At 38.0% G+C, this 15,396-nt stretch overlaps 1 protein-coding gene across 1 annotated transcript in view; it reads left to right on the top strand.

Moving 5' to 3' along the window:
• LOC100498223 (mucin-2) overlaps positions 1-4,349 on the top strand; it is a 163,485-nt gene extending 159,136 nt beyond the window's left edge. The window contains exons 99-104 of the mRNA XM_031900758.1: positions 156-266; positions 451-549; positions 739-867; positions 2,272-2,311; positions 3,070-3,193; positions 4,002-4,349. Of these exons, the coding sequence (XP_031756618.1) occupies positions 156-266; positions 451-549; positions 739-867; positions 2,272-2,311; positions 3,070-3,193; positions 4,002-4,176 (678 nt within the window). The 3' untranslated portion in view covers positions 4,177-4,349. The remainder of the gene's footprint in view (positions 1-155; positions 267-450; positions 550-738; positions 868-2,271; positions 2,312-3,069; positions 3,194-4,001) is intronic.
• Positions 4,350-15,396: the final 11,047 nt, after the last annotated feature.

The raw sequence follows: 15,396 nt of genomic DNA, 5'->3' as shown, positions 1-15,396 counted from the left end.
ACAGGCTACTATGCTGTATAGCAGTTAAATAGTAAAAAACTATTTAGGTTTTATTCTTTTATTTGCACAATTTATGAGAAAAATGTTGCACTGCTGTGACCTAAACTACTTATTTATATTTGCACCAAACATTTAATTTTTGTTTTCTCCCACAGCCTGGATCTCATGTTTACACAGAGAATTGTGAGAACTGTATCTGTGCACAAAATGGAAACAACTTTACAATAGCCTGCGACCCGATCGTCTGCAACATACAGTGCCCAGCTGTAAGTAGTGTGCAATGAGCATTCGAATATTTTCATAATGGGGTCACATTCTCTCACAGTACACAATGTAATGTAATAATAATGAACACGTAATGGAACACGTCTCTCTCATTCAAAAAATGGCAATATTACAGGAATGTGCAAAGTTTACAGGTTTACTAATAGCTGCATTTTACTTAAACAGGGTTTTGAGGTGAAACCAAATTCCCCATCTGACTGCTGTGGTTCCTGTCAGCAAACCAACTGTGTTGTGAATTATGATGGCTCCTACAGGCTTATGAATGTAAGTTCAGTCGCAGGCTATTAAATGTTACATAGCAGCAAATATATGAATGTAGAATGTACATTTAACTAAGATGAGTTCTATGTATCCATCATTTTTGTATTTGATTTTATTGCCAAGTTAAAATCTCAATGATAACAACTGTTAAACTTCCAATTCACCCTACTTTATTTTTCTCTAATACTTTAGCCTGGAGATGTTTTGCCCTCCGTGACTGATACCTGCACAATGTACAAATGTTCATTAATCAATGGTCAGTTCGTCACCACTGTCTCCCAAATCTCCTGCCCCATATTAAATGAAGATGACTGTGAGCCTGTGAGTAATCTACTGTATATGAATGATTTGCTCTGTGCTATAATACATATTCACTTGATCTTATAGATTGCATAATGTTACCCTGTAAAAACTGCTTAATTAATATGGGAAGATGTTTATAGAAGGCTACATAGAACTGTAAATGCAATAGCAGCATGTATAGATCATATGTATCATAACAGAATACATATTTTGTCCCAGCTATCTACTTTTAAAAGCAATACTGTATAGCAGACTTGGCTTTTACTAAGCAAAGTTTCATTTCCCTACTTGTTTTTTTAATTGAAAATTCCTGTTTCACCCTTTACTGCCATCTACTGTTTCTTTCAGTCTCTGTACCTAAACAACAATGGCAAAAAAAAGTCACAGTGTAATGTTTATTCATTTTCTGAAACCTCTGTGATTTATTAAGGCTAGAGAGGGTTTAAGACATGACCTAACATTTAACCTTTAAATGATTTTTTAGCAGACTTAAGGTAGGGACATCCAAACTATGGAAAGATCCCTGATAATGGCAGCGTCAATTCTGTGGCCCTCTCTACCAACCCACTTACCTTCACTACCTGCTTTGCTCCCACCAAGGCACTCGCACAACAACCTTTTGGGTAGAAAATGGCCGCAGCCCGTTTATTGCAACAGTATCAAATTTGTTTAACAATAGCACTCATAACATTAAATAATATAACTTAGTCATAATAACAATAATAACAATAATAACATTAAGCCGCTGAAGGCTGCTTTGTGGCAGCTGTATCTGCCCCCCACTGTAAACAGTTCCCTGAGGATAGAAACCCCTTTCTCTCTCCACCACAGCCCCATTTTCCTCCGAGCTATGGCTGTAATCCCTATCCTCAGGCCTAACCTTCCACCCGCTCCTCTTGGTTCTTGCCACCAACCGGCTGCGACTATGTCCCTCTTGATCCTTGCACCCTATGACCCTCTTTTCTTGCTCCCACAACTAAGGGAGGGAGGGTGGGAGCTGCTGCAAACAAAATGGCTGCTCACCTCCGCGCTCCTCCCGGTTTGTCTTCTTCCTTCTGGACTACATCCCCCATAATGCCTCTCACTAACACTCCCCCCGGGCCCTTTCCTAACCTTATCATGGCCCCGTGCCCTCATTCGTGCCTCCTTTATTACGGGGCCCCTTTATCCAGAATACCCCAGGTCCCAGGCATTCTGGATAATGGGATATTTGTAAACAAATGTGGAATTCGTATTAGAAATGCTCTTTTAGTCCAGTCTGATCTACAGTAGGTTCTGATCTTCTCTGGTTCTTTAGGCAGAAGGCTGCAACTCTAAATCTTTTGTTTATAATCCACCGTTGTAAGGCTTTATGAAACATGTTGGATGTAATGAAAGTTATTTTAAAGAGACACTAACATTTGTTCCCCTTCACAATACCAGGGAAGCATTCAACTCTCACCTAGCGGATGCTGTAAAACATGTAAGTCCTTTATGCATTTATTGTTCATGACTTTATATATTTCCCCTTTACTTTATACAACATCCATTTTACAACTCTATCTTTCTGTATATATCCCTACTCATTTCCCACTATCTGGAATTCTCCCATGAAAGAAGATGCCAGGGTGTGCTTTAAGGGTGTACACACTCACTTACACCTGGTGCATTTCCTGTGGCAATCTGGGGATACTGGGGACAATATGTATATAACTTGTATGTTACATAAAGGAATACCGTCATGGGAAAACATGTTTTTTTTTTCAAACCCCTTCAGTTAATAGAGCTTCTCCAGCAGAATTCTGCATTGAAATCCAGTTTTTAAAAATCCAAACAGATTTTTTTTTTATATTTCATTTTGAAAATTCACACAGGGCTAGCCATATTCTTCATTTCCCAGGGTGCCACAGCCATGTGACTTGTGCTCTGATAAACTTCAGTCACACTTTACTGCTGATCTGCAGTGATATACTCCCCCCCCCCCCCCTCCAGCAGCAGATCAGCAGAACACTGGGAAGGAAGCAAGATAGCAGCTCCCAGTAGATATCAGGATAGCACTGTTATAGCATAAGATTTTAAATGGTAGATTTGTTGGTGAATTATTTGCTATGTAAACAGTGTAATTTGGAAATAAAAAGCACACCATAAAAATCAAGACAGTACCACTTTAAATATGTTAAATTATGATGGATGTAATAAATTAGCCCTCTTTTAAATGTCTGTAATGTAACTACACTTTAGGTATCCAAAAGAATGGCACCTGCAGCGTACAGGCATTTGATGATTACTTGACCTACCAAGGGTGCACATCAGCAACAAGGCTCAGAATGTCTCGCTGTGAAGGATCCTGCGGAACCTTTTCAATGTAAGATGAAAATAATTGTTATATAGAATATGATTTTATATATATATATATATATATATTCAAAAGCTCATCTAGATAATTTTGTAACCATGTGTAACTTATTTATTCATTTTTTATTCTGGAAAAATCTATAAATGCTTTGATAAAGAGAACCTGTCACCAAACTGGTCTATGCAGACTGAGGATAGGATGAAAAAGAGGTTACCTGTCAAAAACCATAAATCAAAGCAATTAGTAAATCCAGAGATATAGGCTGTTGGAATCATTGGCAAATCACTAAATGTGATTTAATACCTTTTTGTCTTGCATAATACCTTTATGCATGCAAAAGCATTTCCCTATGTTAATCCAAGTTCTGCTGGAATATGTGATGGTATAACAGACCTTTAAACAGGGGAATATGCTAAGGGAAATGTCAAGTAATGTTCATTTTTTTACAGCCTAATCTGTTAATATTATTAACAAAAAAGTCTGTTTGCCCACAGATAGTAACCTATACCAGCTAATCAGATGTTTATTTTCAGACAGCTGACCAATAACTCTTACCTGCTGATTGGTAGCTATGAGTTACTATAGAAGTAGCAAACTTAAGACCATTTATTACTTAAACCCTTGCCTATTATTGCATGTGTTTGTAGATGGGTTTGTAGATGTAGCAGGCTATCTTTTATGCAGATAGGCTTTGAAAATATCTCATAGACATTTTTTTTAGATAAAAAAGTGAAAAATCAGGACTTGAAAAGAAAACATTTTCTGGAAGATCTCCACAATAATTTGACTTTGACCCCAATATATTTTCTCTGTCTAGGTTCTCTGCTGATGCACAGGCTATGTCCCATAAATGTTCATGCTGCCAAGAGGTTCAGACTACAACAAATAATGTCAAGCTGCAGTGCCCCGACGGAACATCACTTGATTATAATTACATTGATGTGCAGGAGTGCCAGTGTACAGGTTCCCAATGTCCAGGCGGAAATGTGTAGTCTAACAATGTAAATCTTTAACGAGGTATTTTAAATAGAAAACAAAACAGAAAACTAAAGTAAAAAAATAATATTGTTTAAAAATCATTTTCCATGCAAATATAATGACTTGTTAAGTTGTATGATTTATACCTTTGCCTCTGAAATTAAAGCACTTTCTAATACAATGCAAACTAGAGTCTGAAAGATTTGTTATTATTATACTTCTTATAACACTGGAACAACTGAAATTGTCTAGGTCAGTGCTGTCCAGCTTCTGGGGTACGGAGGGCTGAAATTTTTCTGACCTACGTGGTGGAGGGCTGATAATAAAAGTCAGTTATGACCACTCCCTTTTAAACCACACCTACTTCAAACCACACTGATGTTATCTCAAGATCTTTTAAGACCATGCCCACTTTAATGGTGGTAACACACACAAACAAAATAAAATTCAAATAATTGGTGTTTACTGCAGGGATATCATCCTTCACTCATATGTGAAAGACATGAGCTTAATAATGGGCCCAATAGGGTCCGAAACATTGCTGTAATGCCCTAAAGTGTGCAATAAGGGCATTTTAAATACATAAGAAGTGAGGTGCTGTTCAAAATCAATTTTCTAACAAAATGTATTATGTCATATTAATTAGACATTAAATCCATATGGCACCTCCCTCCCTGTGGATAGCACAGCAACCTCCAGCACCCTAGGGACTCCTTAACAACTATTTCCAAATGCTAGCAAACTCTCAGAACAAACCCCTTCTAGGTTCTTAAATAGAAGGGGAAGACATTTGAAAATAGAGATAATAATAGAAGGACAGTAGGAAAGAAAACTGTAAATAAATAAGGGATGAGAAGAAAATGAGGAATGAGAAGACTAACCAATTAAAGATAAAAAATAAAAATGAAAGGAAGAAGGATAATGCAACTGGAGTGAACACATACACATAGGTATTTCCATTCATCAGGTAACAGAGCTTTGCATTCAGTAAAATGGAAGACCTTCAAAGACAATGGGTTAGATTCTAGATAATGGGTGCTCCAGAGTAAATTATAATATCCATATGAATTAAAAAGCATGAGGCACATAAGGCACACCATTTTATTCTGTAGTAAGCACAATGGCACAGAGGATTGCTCCTAGACACAGATTTATACTAGAGATGAGCACCTGGCACAAACAGTGTCCAGTTCTCTGCATCTTCTATTCCCCCCCCCCCCCCACCCCCCACACACACTTCCTGGAGCCAACAAGCAGCACCTCCTCAGGAACAACAGGCAAGTGTGAATCTAGCTGTTTATTATAGGAGAACATGACCATTTAGGATGTAATCACCATAGCTAAACATAGCTTATACAGCATATAGTACAGAACAATTTTAAATGTGCTGTAATACATCTACTCTGTAATTTCAGTTCTTCTGCAATCTCTACTTACACTGAATATACCCAAAATCACAACTATGTTTATTAAGCTTCCGGCTCTTCTATTGAATGTACTTTTTAGGCCACAAAAATAGTTGAAACCTATACTAAGCAGATAGAAAAAGTAATTAAAAATAACACAGGTTGACCTGGTGTCATGTGGGTGGTCAGTAATTCCATTGTTTGTAGCTAAGTTTACAACATGGATGCATAATATTTGGTAAAAGAACCATACACACATTAATTTTAAGGCATTAGTTAATAAATGTTAGGTTCTCAGTTTATTGAGTAAAAAATGTTAACAATCAACAACATGGCATCTTTTCTGACTCATTTTATATTAGGAATGGGACCCAGCAAGGGTGCCCCCTATCCCCTTTATTGTATGTACTATGCATGGAACACGATAGCGATAAGACAAAAACCAGTACATTCAACAGAATACAAAATTGCTGCTTTTGCAGATGATCTCATGCTATTCTTAACCAACCCACAAATCTCCATATACCCCAAGATCTTAACAATATACACATATATAACTACAAACCAATGCTATACACTGTAACTAACCTCTAAAAAAACCTGGGATATTAAGCACTTTACCAGGACAGGGAGAATCTGTATGGTGAAAATGTCAGTTTTACCGAAAGTGCTTCATCTCTTTCAAACTTTGTCTGTACCTATACCTAAAGGATTTTCCAATCATTGGACACTACTATCAGTAAATTTGTTTGGGCAAACAAGCACCCCAGAATATGGAAATCTATACGGTGTAAACCTAAAACAAAAGGAGGGTTAAAGGAGAAGGAAAGGTAACTAAGTAAGCTTTATCAGAAAGGTCTATGTAAATACAGTCATAAGCACTCACAGAAACGCTGCAATGAGTCCTCTGTAAAAAGATTAGTTGTGTCTGTTTTCCTCTGCCAGAGACTCGCAGCTTTCAGCTTTCTGCTCTCTCCTGCTCCCCCCTCCCTCAAGAATGCTAAGAGCTCACTCCCCCCCCCTTTGGAATGTGGATCTGAGCCAATCAGCAGGAAGCTGACTCATAGTCTTACTAACTGAGCATGTTCACTTGGTCTGGGTGTCTGTGCAGGAGTGGGGCATTATGGGAACTTTCTTTACACAGCTCAGCGTTTTTTCTTCCTGTTTGGCTTCTGATCATCTAAACAGGAGAAATATGGGGAGACTTAAGGGCACTATTGAGACAACTGAAGGTATGCCTGCAGCTTGAGATTAACTCTTTACTAGCCTTTCCTTCTCCTTTAAGCTTATCAGATCTCTTACTACCAGGTATGCATACAAGCCAAACTAATAGAACACTTCAATACAAACTCAACAAATACTGAAGGAGCAATGAGTAAAATACCTTCTTGGCAATATACTTTGGAACAAAATGAGGCATGCAAGCCTGAATATTGAGGGTAACCCTCAGACCCAAACTATCTTTTTATTTTGGTGCTCATTAACACAAAATACCAACTAGTACCATACCCCTCATCACTGTCCCTCCTTGGTCACAACTTGGACTTCCTACATGGAATAATAGACAGGGGCATGACATCAGGCTTTGGAATACAAAACTTTCATTTAAGACATATCTTGACCATGTACAACAAACCAGCTCCAGTTTCCTTGTGGGATTATTGGAGATTCCAGAAATTACAACATTACCTACGAGAGAACCCTATGCTCCAACTTGCTGACCGCCCACTAAGTGACTTTGAAAACTTTTGTTACACAAAAACTCCTCCAAACTATATGATTTCATTACTTTACAAATTGATACTACAAACAAATTACCCAAACTTACCTTACTTTGTCCACTCATGCAAAGAAGAGGAAATGGGAAAAGATTTTCAGACTAAAAGCTAAATGTTCTATTAGTAATAGATACCTGGAGAACTCCTGGAATATCCTTTCTTAATGGTATAGGACAGCAACTTTAGAGTTTAGAATGCACTTAACCCTGAATGGCAAGTGTTGGAGATGCCTTAGGGATACAGGGTCTATTTCACATATCTGGTTTTCATGTTCTAGAGAAGATCATTTTTGGAATAAAGTACAGTCAACCTGCAAGGAGATCCTGGGATGCCAGATCACTCTCACTAATATTACAGAGGATTTATTTAAACATAGCCTCCTAGTCGAACTTATACTGGCAGCAAAACCCTACAACATTTGAGGGATGGATAGCTAGCATAAATAATATATACCTTATGGAGGAAATGACCTCCTCCTTTAAGGGAAAACAACACAAATTTATTATAACATGACAACCCTATACCTTTACATTCAGAATACACTCTCTCTTTCTGTTTCCTGTCCTTTCCTTTCTATTCTGCATCTTTAATACTTGTACTTTTCTTCCACTGCAGTAAAAGGTTTTGCGTTTATCAATAATGTGTTAAGTGTTGTAATGTACTATTGTCATAAATAAAAGCATTCTGAAAAAACAAAACAAAAAAACAACCTGATTCTAATATAAGTGCAGTAGACCAAAAGTTGGTTGGTTATTACGTATGAGTTATAAGCAGAGCTGTTTTTTTTTTTACCCGTACTGACTGACACTGCCTGGACTTGCAGAGTCTGATATTTACAAAATTCCAAAATTCTTGTCAATTAAGAGGGCCCAAGACATACTGTTGCGTTATGTCTCTGGTTATCCAGTTAACACAAGGAAAAAAATTAACCACCAGGTGGTGCATGGTCTATGGCATTTTCTTCTGTATTTTGCTTGCAAGGTTTCTAGATGGGAGCCTTGACTGTCGAGGTTGGGGGTTCAGTTCCATAAACTAACCAATGATTTCTCCTTCTTTTAACTTTGCCTTCTGCTTTAAACATTTCTTTAATTTCATTTTAATTTTTCCTTGAACCCTTTTGTTTTCTTCTTCCACCCTACATATTCATATTGGTAGAACAAGAGATGTGCAGTAAAGATTTCACATATTGCTCAGAACTGTTCCCTCAAGAAGATATGGTGGAAAGATAAAGAAGAGAAAGTATTTCGGTTCCATATGTACCCTTGCTTTTCCAGACCCTGCTAATTGATTGTAAAGGACTCAGTAACAGACCTGGCCTTACCTGACCTTGATTTTGTCTAAACCCACTGGTATTGCTCGTCCTGCTTTTTTATTGAAACAGCTGCTAATCTGCAGATCCTCACTGAACACAGTCTGTGTGTGTACATTGTGTGCTTTCCTGGTGTTGGTAATAGTCCAGACTCAGGGAAGGAGGGGTGGGTTATTACATTATTATACTGAAAATATTAATACTGCGCACACTGTGCAAAAAAATATATATATATATAATACAAACATGCATAAACACGTATATGAATACGTATATAACTGGAACATGAAACACATAAGCTGGCACACATTAGGTGTACAGCAATGTTTCTGAGCTGCTAGTGGTGGCTTAGTGCAGTTTTAAGTCCATTTGCTTTCCAGAGTGAAAAACTGTGCGCTTCTTCCACACCATGAGCCAAAAAATGAAGTTTAATCTCTTACAAGTTACTTTTCTGGGTCACATGTTGGAAGGATGGTGGTTCAAAAGGGTCAAATGCAACACTGAAAATTGTTTTTTGTAGATACAGCAAACGGCCAGCAGAGGGAGTTAAACACAAAAGAACAATGGAAATGACAAATATTATAGAAGCTTATGCTGAACACATGGCACTCATTGTAATGTACCCTGGTCCATACACATATAGAATCTTCCTTATTTAAAGGAACAGTAACACCAAAAAATGAAAGTGTATAAAAATAATTAATATGTTATATACTATTGCTCTGCACTGGTAAAAGTTGTGTGTTTTCTTCATAAACACTACTGCAGTTTATATAAATACCCTGCTGTGTAGCCATGGGGGCAGCCATTTAAATTGAAAAAAGGAGAAAAGGCACAGGTTACTAAGCAGATAACAGATAAGTAGCAGATTCCCATTGTATTCTACACAGTTTATCTGGTATCTTATTATGTAACCTGTGCCTTTTCTCCTTTTTTCAATTTAAATGGCTGCCCCCATGGCTACACAGCAGCTATTTCTATTAACTATAGTAGTCTTTTTGAAGCAAACACGCAACTTTTACCAGTGCAGGGCAACAGTACATTATATTTTAATTATTTTAAAACATTTTTATTTTTTAGTGTTACTGTTCCTTTAAGTTAAAAATTTTAGAGAATTATTTTCTTTTAAGCTTATTTAAAATGTCCTCCAGACATTTATCTTGTAGGTTAATATAACTTACGGTGCCTCTTAATATGTAATAAAAGGGATAAAACAAACTGATTTTTTTTTAAAGGACTAAACATACGTTTCCTGTAAATAAAATCTACATACTTGCTTGATCACTTGATAAGACATAAAACCAAATACTTTGTATATGAAAATATTTCTTCTACCCTTTAGCCACATTGTGAGGAGACTTTTGGGGACCATTGTTACTGTTATTATTACAAGTGTTATAAATTAATAAAGTTGTGGAAGTTGTTAAAGTAAGGTGAGAGTTTAGTATATAAGAGATAGGGAAAGAAGCAAATGATTGAGGGCTAGCTCAACATACCCCCCAACTGTCCCATTTTTTTCGGGTTTGTTCCGGTTTTCAGGGCACAGCCCGCTGTCCTAGAGTCATAGTGTAAATATGCTGCATTGCCTTGACTATACAAACAGAGCTTCTAGAACTACACTACCCAGCATTCCATAGGGCTACTAAGACCGTGTCAAGCCAATAGATGAGCTGTAATTTAAGCATCTGCTCCCTGCTATGCTCTTTCTGGGGAAGGTGAAGGGTGGGGGAATAGTATAGTTACCACACTGTACTTGTGCATAGCAAAAGCTGTGTACATACTGGGCATTGAGTAAACGACAAGATATTTGATCATTCCTCCTCCCCAAACAATTTTAAATCCAGTTGGTCTGTTCCATTTCTGTTTATACTGAGTCTCACGCTGGAATGCTTCTAAAGTTGCTTTTAACAATTCATTTGGTGCAGGCTGTCAGATCAATCATGCCACCTTCCAAAACTTTGGCAAATAACTTAAAAAAAAAAAAAAGAACAACAGCTACTTAGTCTTCCCCCACAGAATGAGAGAGAGTATTAGCTGTTCAGTGTATGATTTCCATATCAGTATAGACAACACTGAAGCTGACTGTACATTGTTAAGGAGAATGATGCTGAGAGTTCCAACTGGGCAAAAAGGGAGGATTAAATAGGTGCAGTAGGTGAGTAAATAAGAGGCTAAAAGCAGAGCCCCCCTTTAGGAGCAAAGGGAGAAATAATAAAGAGATTAAAGTACAAGTGATATGAAAGTGAATGTGTTTCATTGTTTTATTTAGGACAAACATTATGTCACATAGGTATCAGCTATGCCCACAATACATACAACATTTTGATCACTGTGTATAGTGGAGATCAAATCATGGAAAAGGGGTGTGTTTTGGTCAAAATGGGTAAAAGTCTGCTTGACCAGTGCTATGTACTGCAAATCTTTTTGTCCCTCTTTCTGTTTTTCAAATGTTGGGAGGGAATTTGTAACTGTTGTAAAGTGTAAATTGGTTTTAATTAAAAAATAAACTCTTGGTTAAGCTGTCGAGCCTTCCATATCCCTTTGTGACTTTTATATTTGGCGTAGTCAGAGGGATGAAAAGAATTCTGGTAGCAATAGCTGCCCTGCTGGTAAACACTGCATTGGAAAACTTACCTACATTTGATGGAACCAGTTTGGACATGACAGACTAGGCAGAAAGGCTATGAGGCACCACCATCTTCTTGTACCAAGTGCTCATAGAGCATGGAGCTGATCTGGCCCTAGAGTCCCTGGAGGGAGATGCCTGCAAATCAGTGCTACAACTACCAGCCATGGAGAGAGAGATTGTAACCCTTTGGAAAGGCTGTGCGAAGAGGTTGCTGCAGTCACTAATGGTCATTTATAAAATCACATAGTGATTTTATAAATCCTATGTTTATGTTTATAAAGCTGCCCATGTTTATGTTTATAAAGCTGCCCATGTTTATGTTTATAAAGCTGCCCATGTTTATGTTTATAAAGCTGGACATGACTGATGCATTTAATGTGCAAGCATAATTGCAACATTTTTATTTGCAGTGTGAATGTCTTTAAAGCTTTTTAAATATGGCATATTTGCTAATTGCAAATATTTATGGACACATTCTGTGTCCGAGTTACGCCACAGCTTTAGTGGCGAAAAAAATATTCAGTAAACTGATTTCGCAAATTGTGAATTTATATTCGCAAGAGAAAATCGGTGCTATATTAGTGCATAATAAACATGCACAGAGGGCATGCTCATGCAAATCGCATCTATTTGTGACTTACAACCTTTATCAGGTGGTTTATTATAACAATTCTCTTTAACATCTCCATTTTTTTAGAAAAAAAAATGTTCTTGTCCATTGTTTTAAAACCAACAAAGATGAGGGATAGGTAAGAGCAGGACTCCCTCTATAGCAGTGATCCACAACCAGCAGCTCCCTAGCAAAATATTGATCACCAACCCCTTGGATGTTGCTCTCAGTGCCCCCAAACCAGGTAGTTATTTTTGAATTCCTGACTTGGGGGCAAGTTTTTGTTGAATAAAAACAAGATTTACTACCAAATAAAGCCCCCTGTAAGCTGATAGTGTGCATAGATGCTGCCTAACAGCCAATCATAGCCCTTATTTGGCACCTCCATGAACTTTTATGGTGCTTGTGTTGCTCTCCAAGTCTTTTTACATTTGACTGTGGCTCACGAGTAAGAAAGGTTGGGGATCCCTGCTCTATAGTAATGTGCCTGATAAAGTCTATGAAACTACTTTTAGTAGTAGGCATTTATTCTTTTTATAACCATATTCCAAGATTATCTCCCATCATTATCTGTCACAATCTCCCTGAGGAGACGCCATGGAGTACCAGGAAGTTGGGAGCCTGAAGACTGAGTAACCCGGAGTGTAACCATATACCACAGAACTGATGTTAGAGGCCATGATGATCAGTGAGAGGAACTTTAATAAACGTAGTGAAGTAAGTAACAGTGCACACTATGGATATACACTTGAATAGTTGAAAATGGCAAACAGAGACAGAATCCAAATCAGGCCAAAGGTCAGGGCTAGCAGCAATCAAACAAAGTTGAGGACAGGCCAAGGTCAGAACCGGGGAATCAGAGAACGGGACAACGAAGGGCACCAGAGAACAGGAACAGGGCAAATGGCAGGAACAAGACACAGAATCTGGAGCTTGGAACCAGAAGGGGGTCTCGAGAATGATAGCGCAGGACCAAGGGAATCAGCAGCAGGGTCACAGGAACAGCTTAATAACCAGCAAGGTGCAATGGTCAGGAACAGGCTTATAAAGGTTCATGATTAGAAGATGGGAAACACATGAGGATAATGAGGTGGGCAGAGGAAAGGGAGCAGACAAGAGAATTAGTCAGAATCGGCCCAAAATGCCTCCAGTGGCTCAGGAGATAAATGCATGTTGCCAGAAGCACATCAAGCAGTGTTCAAATCCTGACTGATCCTGATGTTATCTGAATTAAAGACAGTTAAAATCTTGAGAGACTCCTTTTGCTATATTGATGACAAGATGTGCCATTTCCCAATTGTTAACATGCAGCTTTTTTCATTTTTACCCAGAAGTAGCACTGAAATGCTCTGTCCTTTGAACCACATTTTTTTATGATGAGGCTATCTGTTTTCATAAAGTGGCAAAATTGCCACATACCAAATGCTATCTCCATGCTATGAGAAATGTAATTTGGTGGATTGTGTGCCCAGGGATGACACATCTGATTGGGATGTATGGCCTACTATAAACCATCTTCAATCTGTTTGCAAACACTTTGGCAAGTATGTTATAATTATATATTATTATATATGTGTGCATCAGGAGAGAGCCGGCACTCACGTCAATCGGGTCACAATAGCCTGGGTGCAGGTCCAAGTGAAGAATTAGATACAGCAGCGAAGAGATCCGCACTCACAGGACTTATAGAATTGATCTGGTGTTTATTGAGAAGACTATATATATATGTGCTTATCATGACATGATTGTTTAAAAGTACGATTTGACCATCGCAGAAAACGACCATTTCAAATGATATTTAACTTATATCTGTGTGATTCCTTTCTCTTTGGAGCCTTCATACATATTTATTGCTGTTATTTATTAAAATGAATAAACGTTCATGCAATGACACCTGTCATTATTTTGTCATAGTTTTATGCGTAACAGATCTAGCCAGACTAATTTAATTGCCTGTAATGAGGAGGTGAGCAGGAACGTTGATGCAAAAATGGCTGTGGATGTCATCTACTTGGACTTTGCTAAAGCGTTTTATACAGTACCTCACAGCTTCCTGTGAGGTACTGTATCAAACGCCTTAGCAAAGTCCTTTTAAAGGAACAGTAACACCAAAAAATGTATATATTTTAAAGAAATTAAACTAAAATGTACTGCTGCCCTGCACTGTTAAAAGTTGTTTGTTTGCTTCAGAAACATTACTAGAGTTTATATAAACCCTGGTGTGTAGCCATGGGGGCAGCCATTCAAAAGAAGAAAAGGCACAGGTTATATAGCAGCTAACAGATAAACCCTGTAGAATACAATGGTGTCGTATCTGTTATCTGCTATGTGCCTGTGCCTTTTCTCCTTTTTCCAGCTTGAATGGCTGCCCCCATGGCTACACAGCAGCTTATTTATATAAACTATAGTAGTGTTCCTGAAGCAAACACCTCAGTTTTACCAGTGCAGGGCAACAGTACATTATATTTCAATTACTTTTGAACACTTTCATTTTTTGGTGTTACTGTTCCTTTAAGGATAAAATTAACAGATACCGGCCGAGAAAATAATATTTGTAATTAAATAGTGAACTGGGTGAAGGATAGATTACAAAGAGTGGTGGTAAATGGAACATTTACAGTGTTGTTAGTGGGTACCGCAGGGGTCAGTCCTTGGTCCTTTGCTTTTTAACTTATATATTAATGACCTGGAGGTGGGCATAGAAAGTACTGTTTCTATTTTTGCTGATGACACTAAATTGTCCAAAATGATAAGTTTGATGCAGGATGCTGCCACTTTGCAGAGCGATTTAACAAAATTTTAAAACTGGGCAGCAAACTGGAAAATGAGGCTCAATGTTGAAAAGTGCAAAGTTATGCACTTTAGTAGAAATACTATAAATACGAGTTATACACTAAATGATAGTGTGTTGGGGGTTTCCTTAATGGAGAAGGATCTGGGGATTTTTGTAGATAACAAGTTGTCTAATTCCAGGCAGTGTCATTTAGTGGCTCCTAAGCAAATAAAGTGCTGTCTTGTATAAAAAAAGGGCATTGACTCAAGGGATGAAAATATAAGTTTGCCTCTTTATATGTCCCTGGTAAGGCCTCACCTTGAGTATGGGGGGCAGTTTGGGGCTCCAATCCTTAAGAAGAAAAGGCATTTTAGCATTTTACTGCCAATAGATTCACCACTGCTCTGGCTGCTGGAGCAAATTCTGATAGGAGGGAGAGAAGGAGAAGGGAGGGGGAGAGTGGAGCAAACTGAGCAGACTTGTGCCCATGCCCTGAAGAAAGTCCGACACTGAAGAATATGTGTGTGTTCCTTCTTCTTTTAGAAGGATATTAATGAGTTGGTGAAAGTGCAGAGCTGTACAACTAAACTGTTAAAGGTTATGGAACATTTAAACTATGAGATTAGACTGTCAAGGTTGGAGTTGGTTTCTCTGGAAAAAGAAAGGTGATTGCGTGGGGACATTATTACTTTGTACATTAGAGGGGATTATAGGCAGATAGGGGGGTTC

Source organism: Xenopus tropicalis, chromosome 4 (genome assembly GCF_000004195.4).
Source record: "Xenopus tropicalis strain Nigerian chromosome 4, UCB_Xtro_10.0, whole genome shotgun sequence".
Classification (NCBI taxonomy): domain Eukaryota; kingdom Metazoa; phylum Chordata; class Amphibia; order Anura; family Pipidae; genus Xenopus; species Xenopus tropicalis.
The sequence above is the reverse complement of the archived record's forward strand: the minus strand, read 5'-3'. Positions and strand labels throughout refer to the sequence as shown.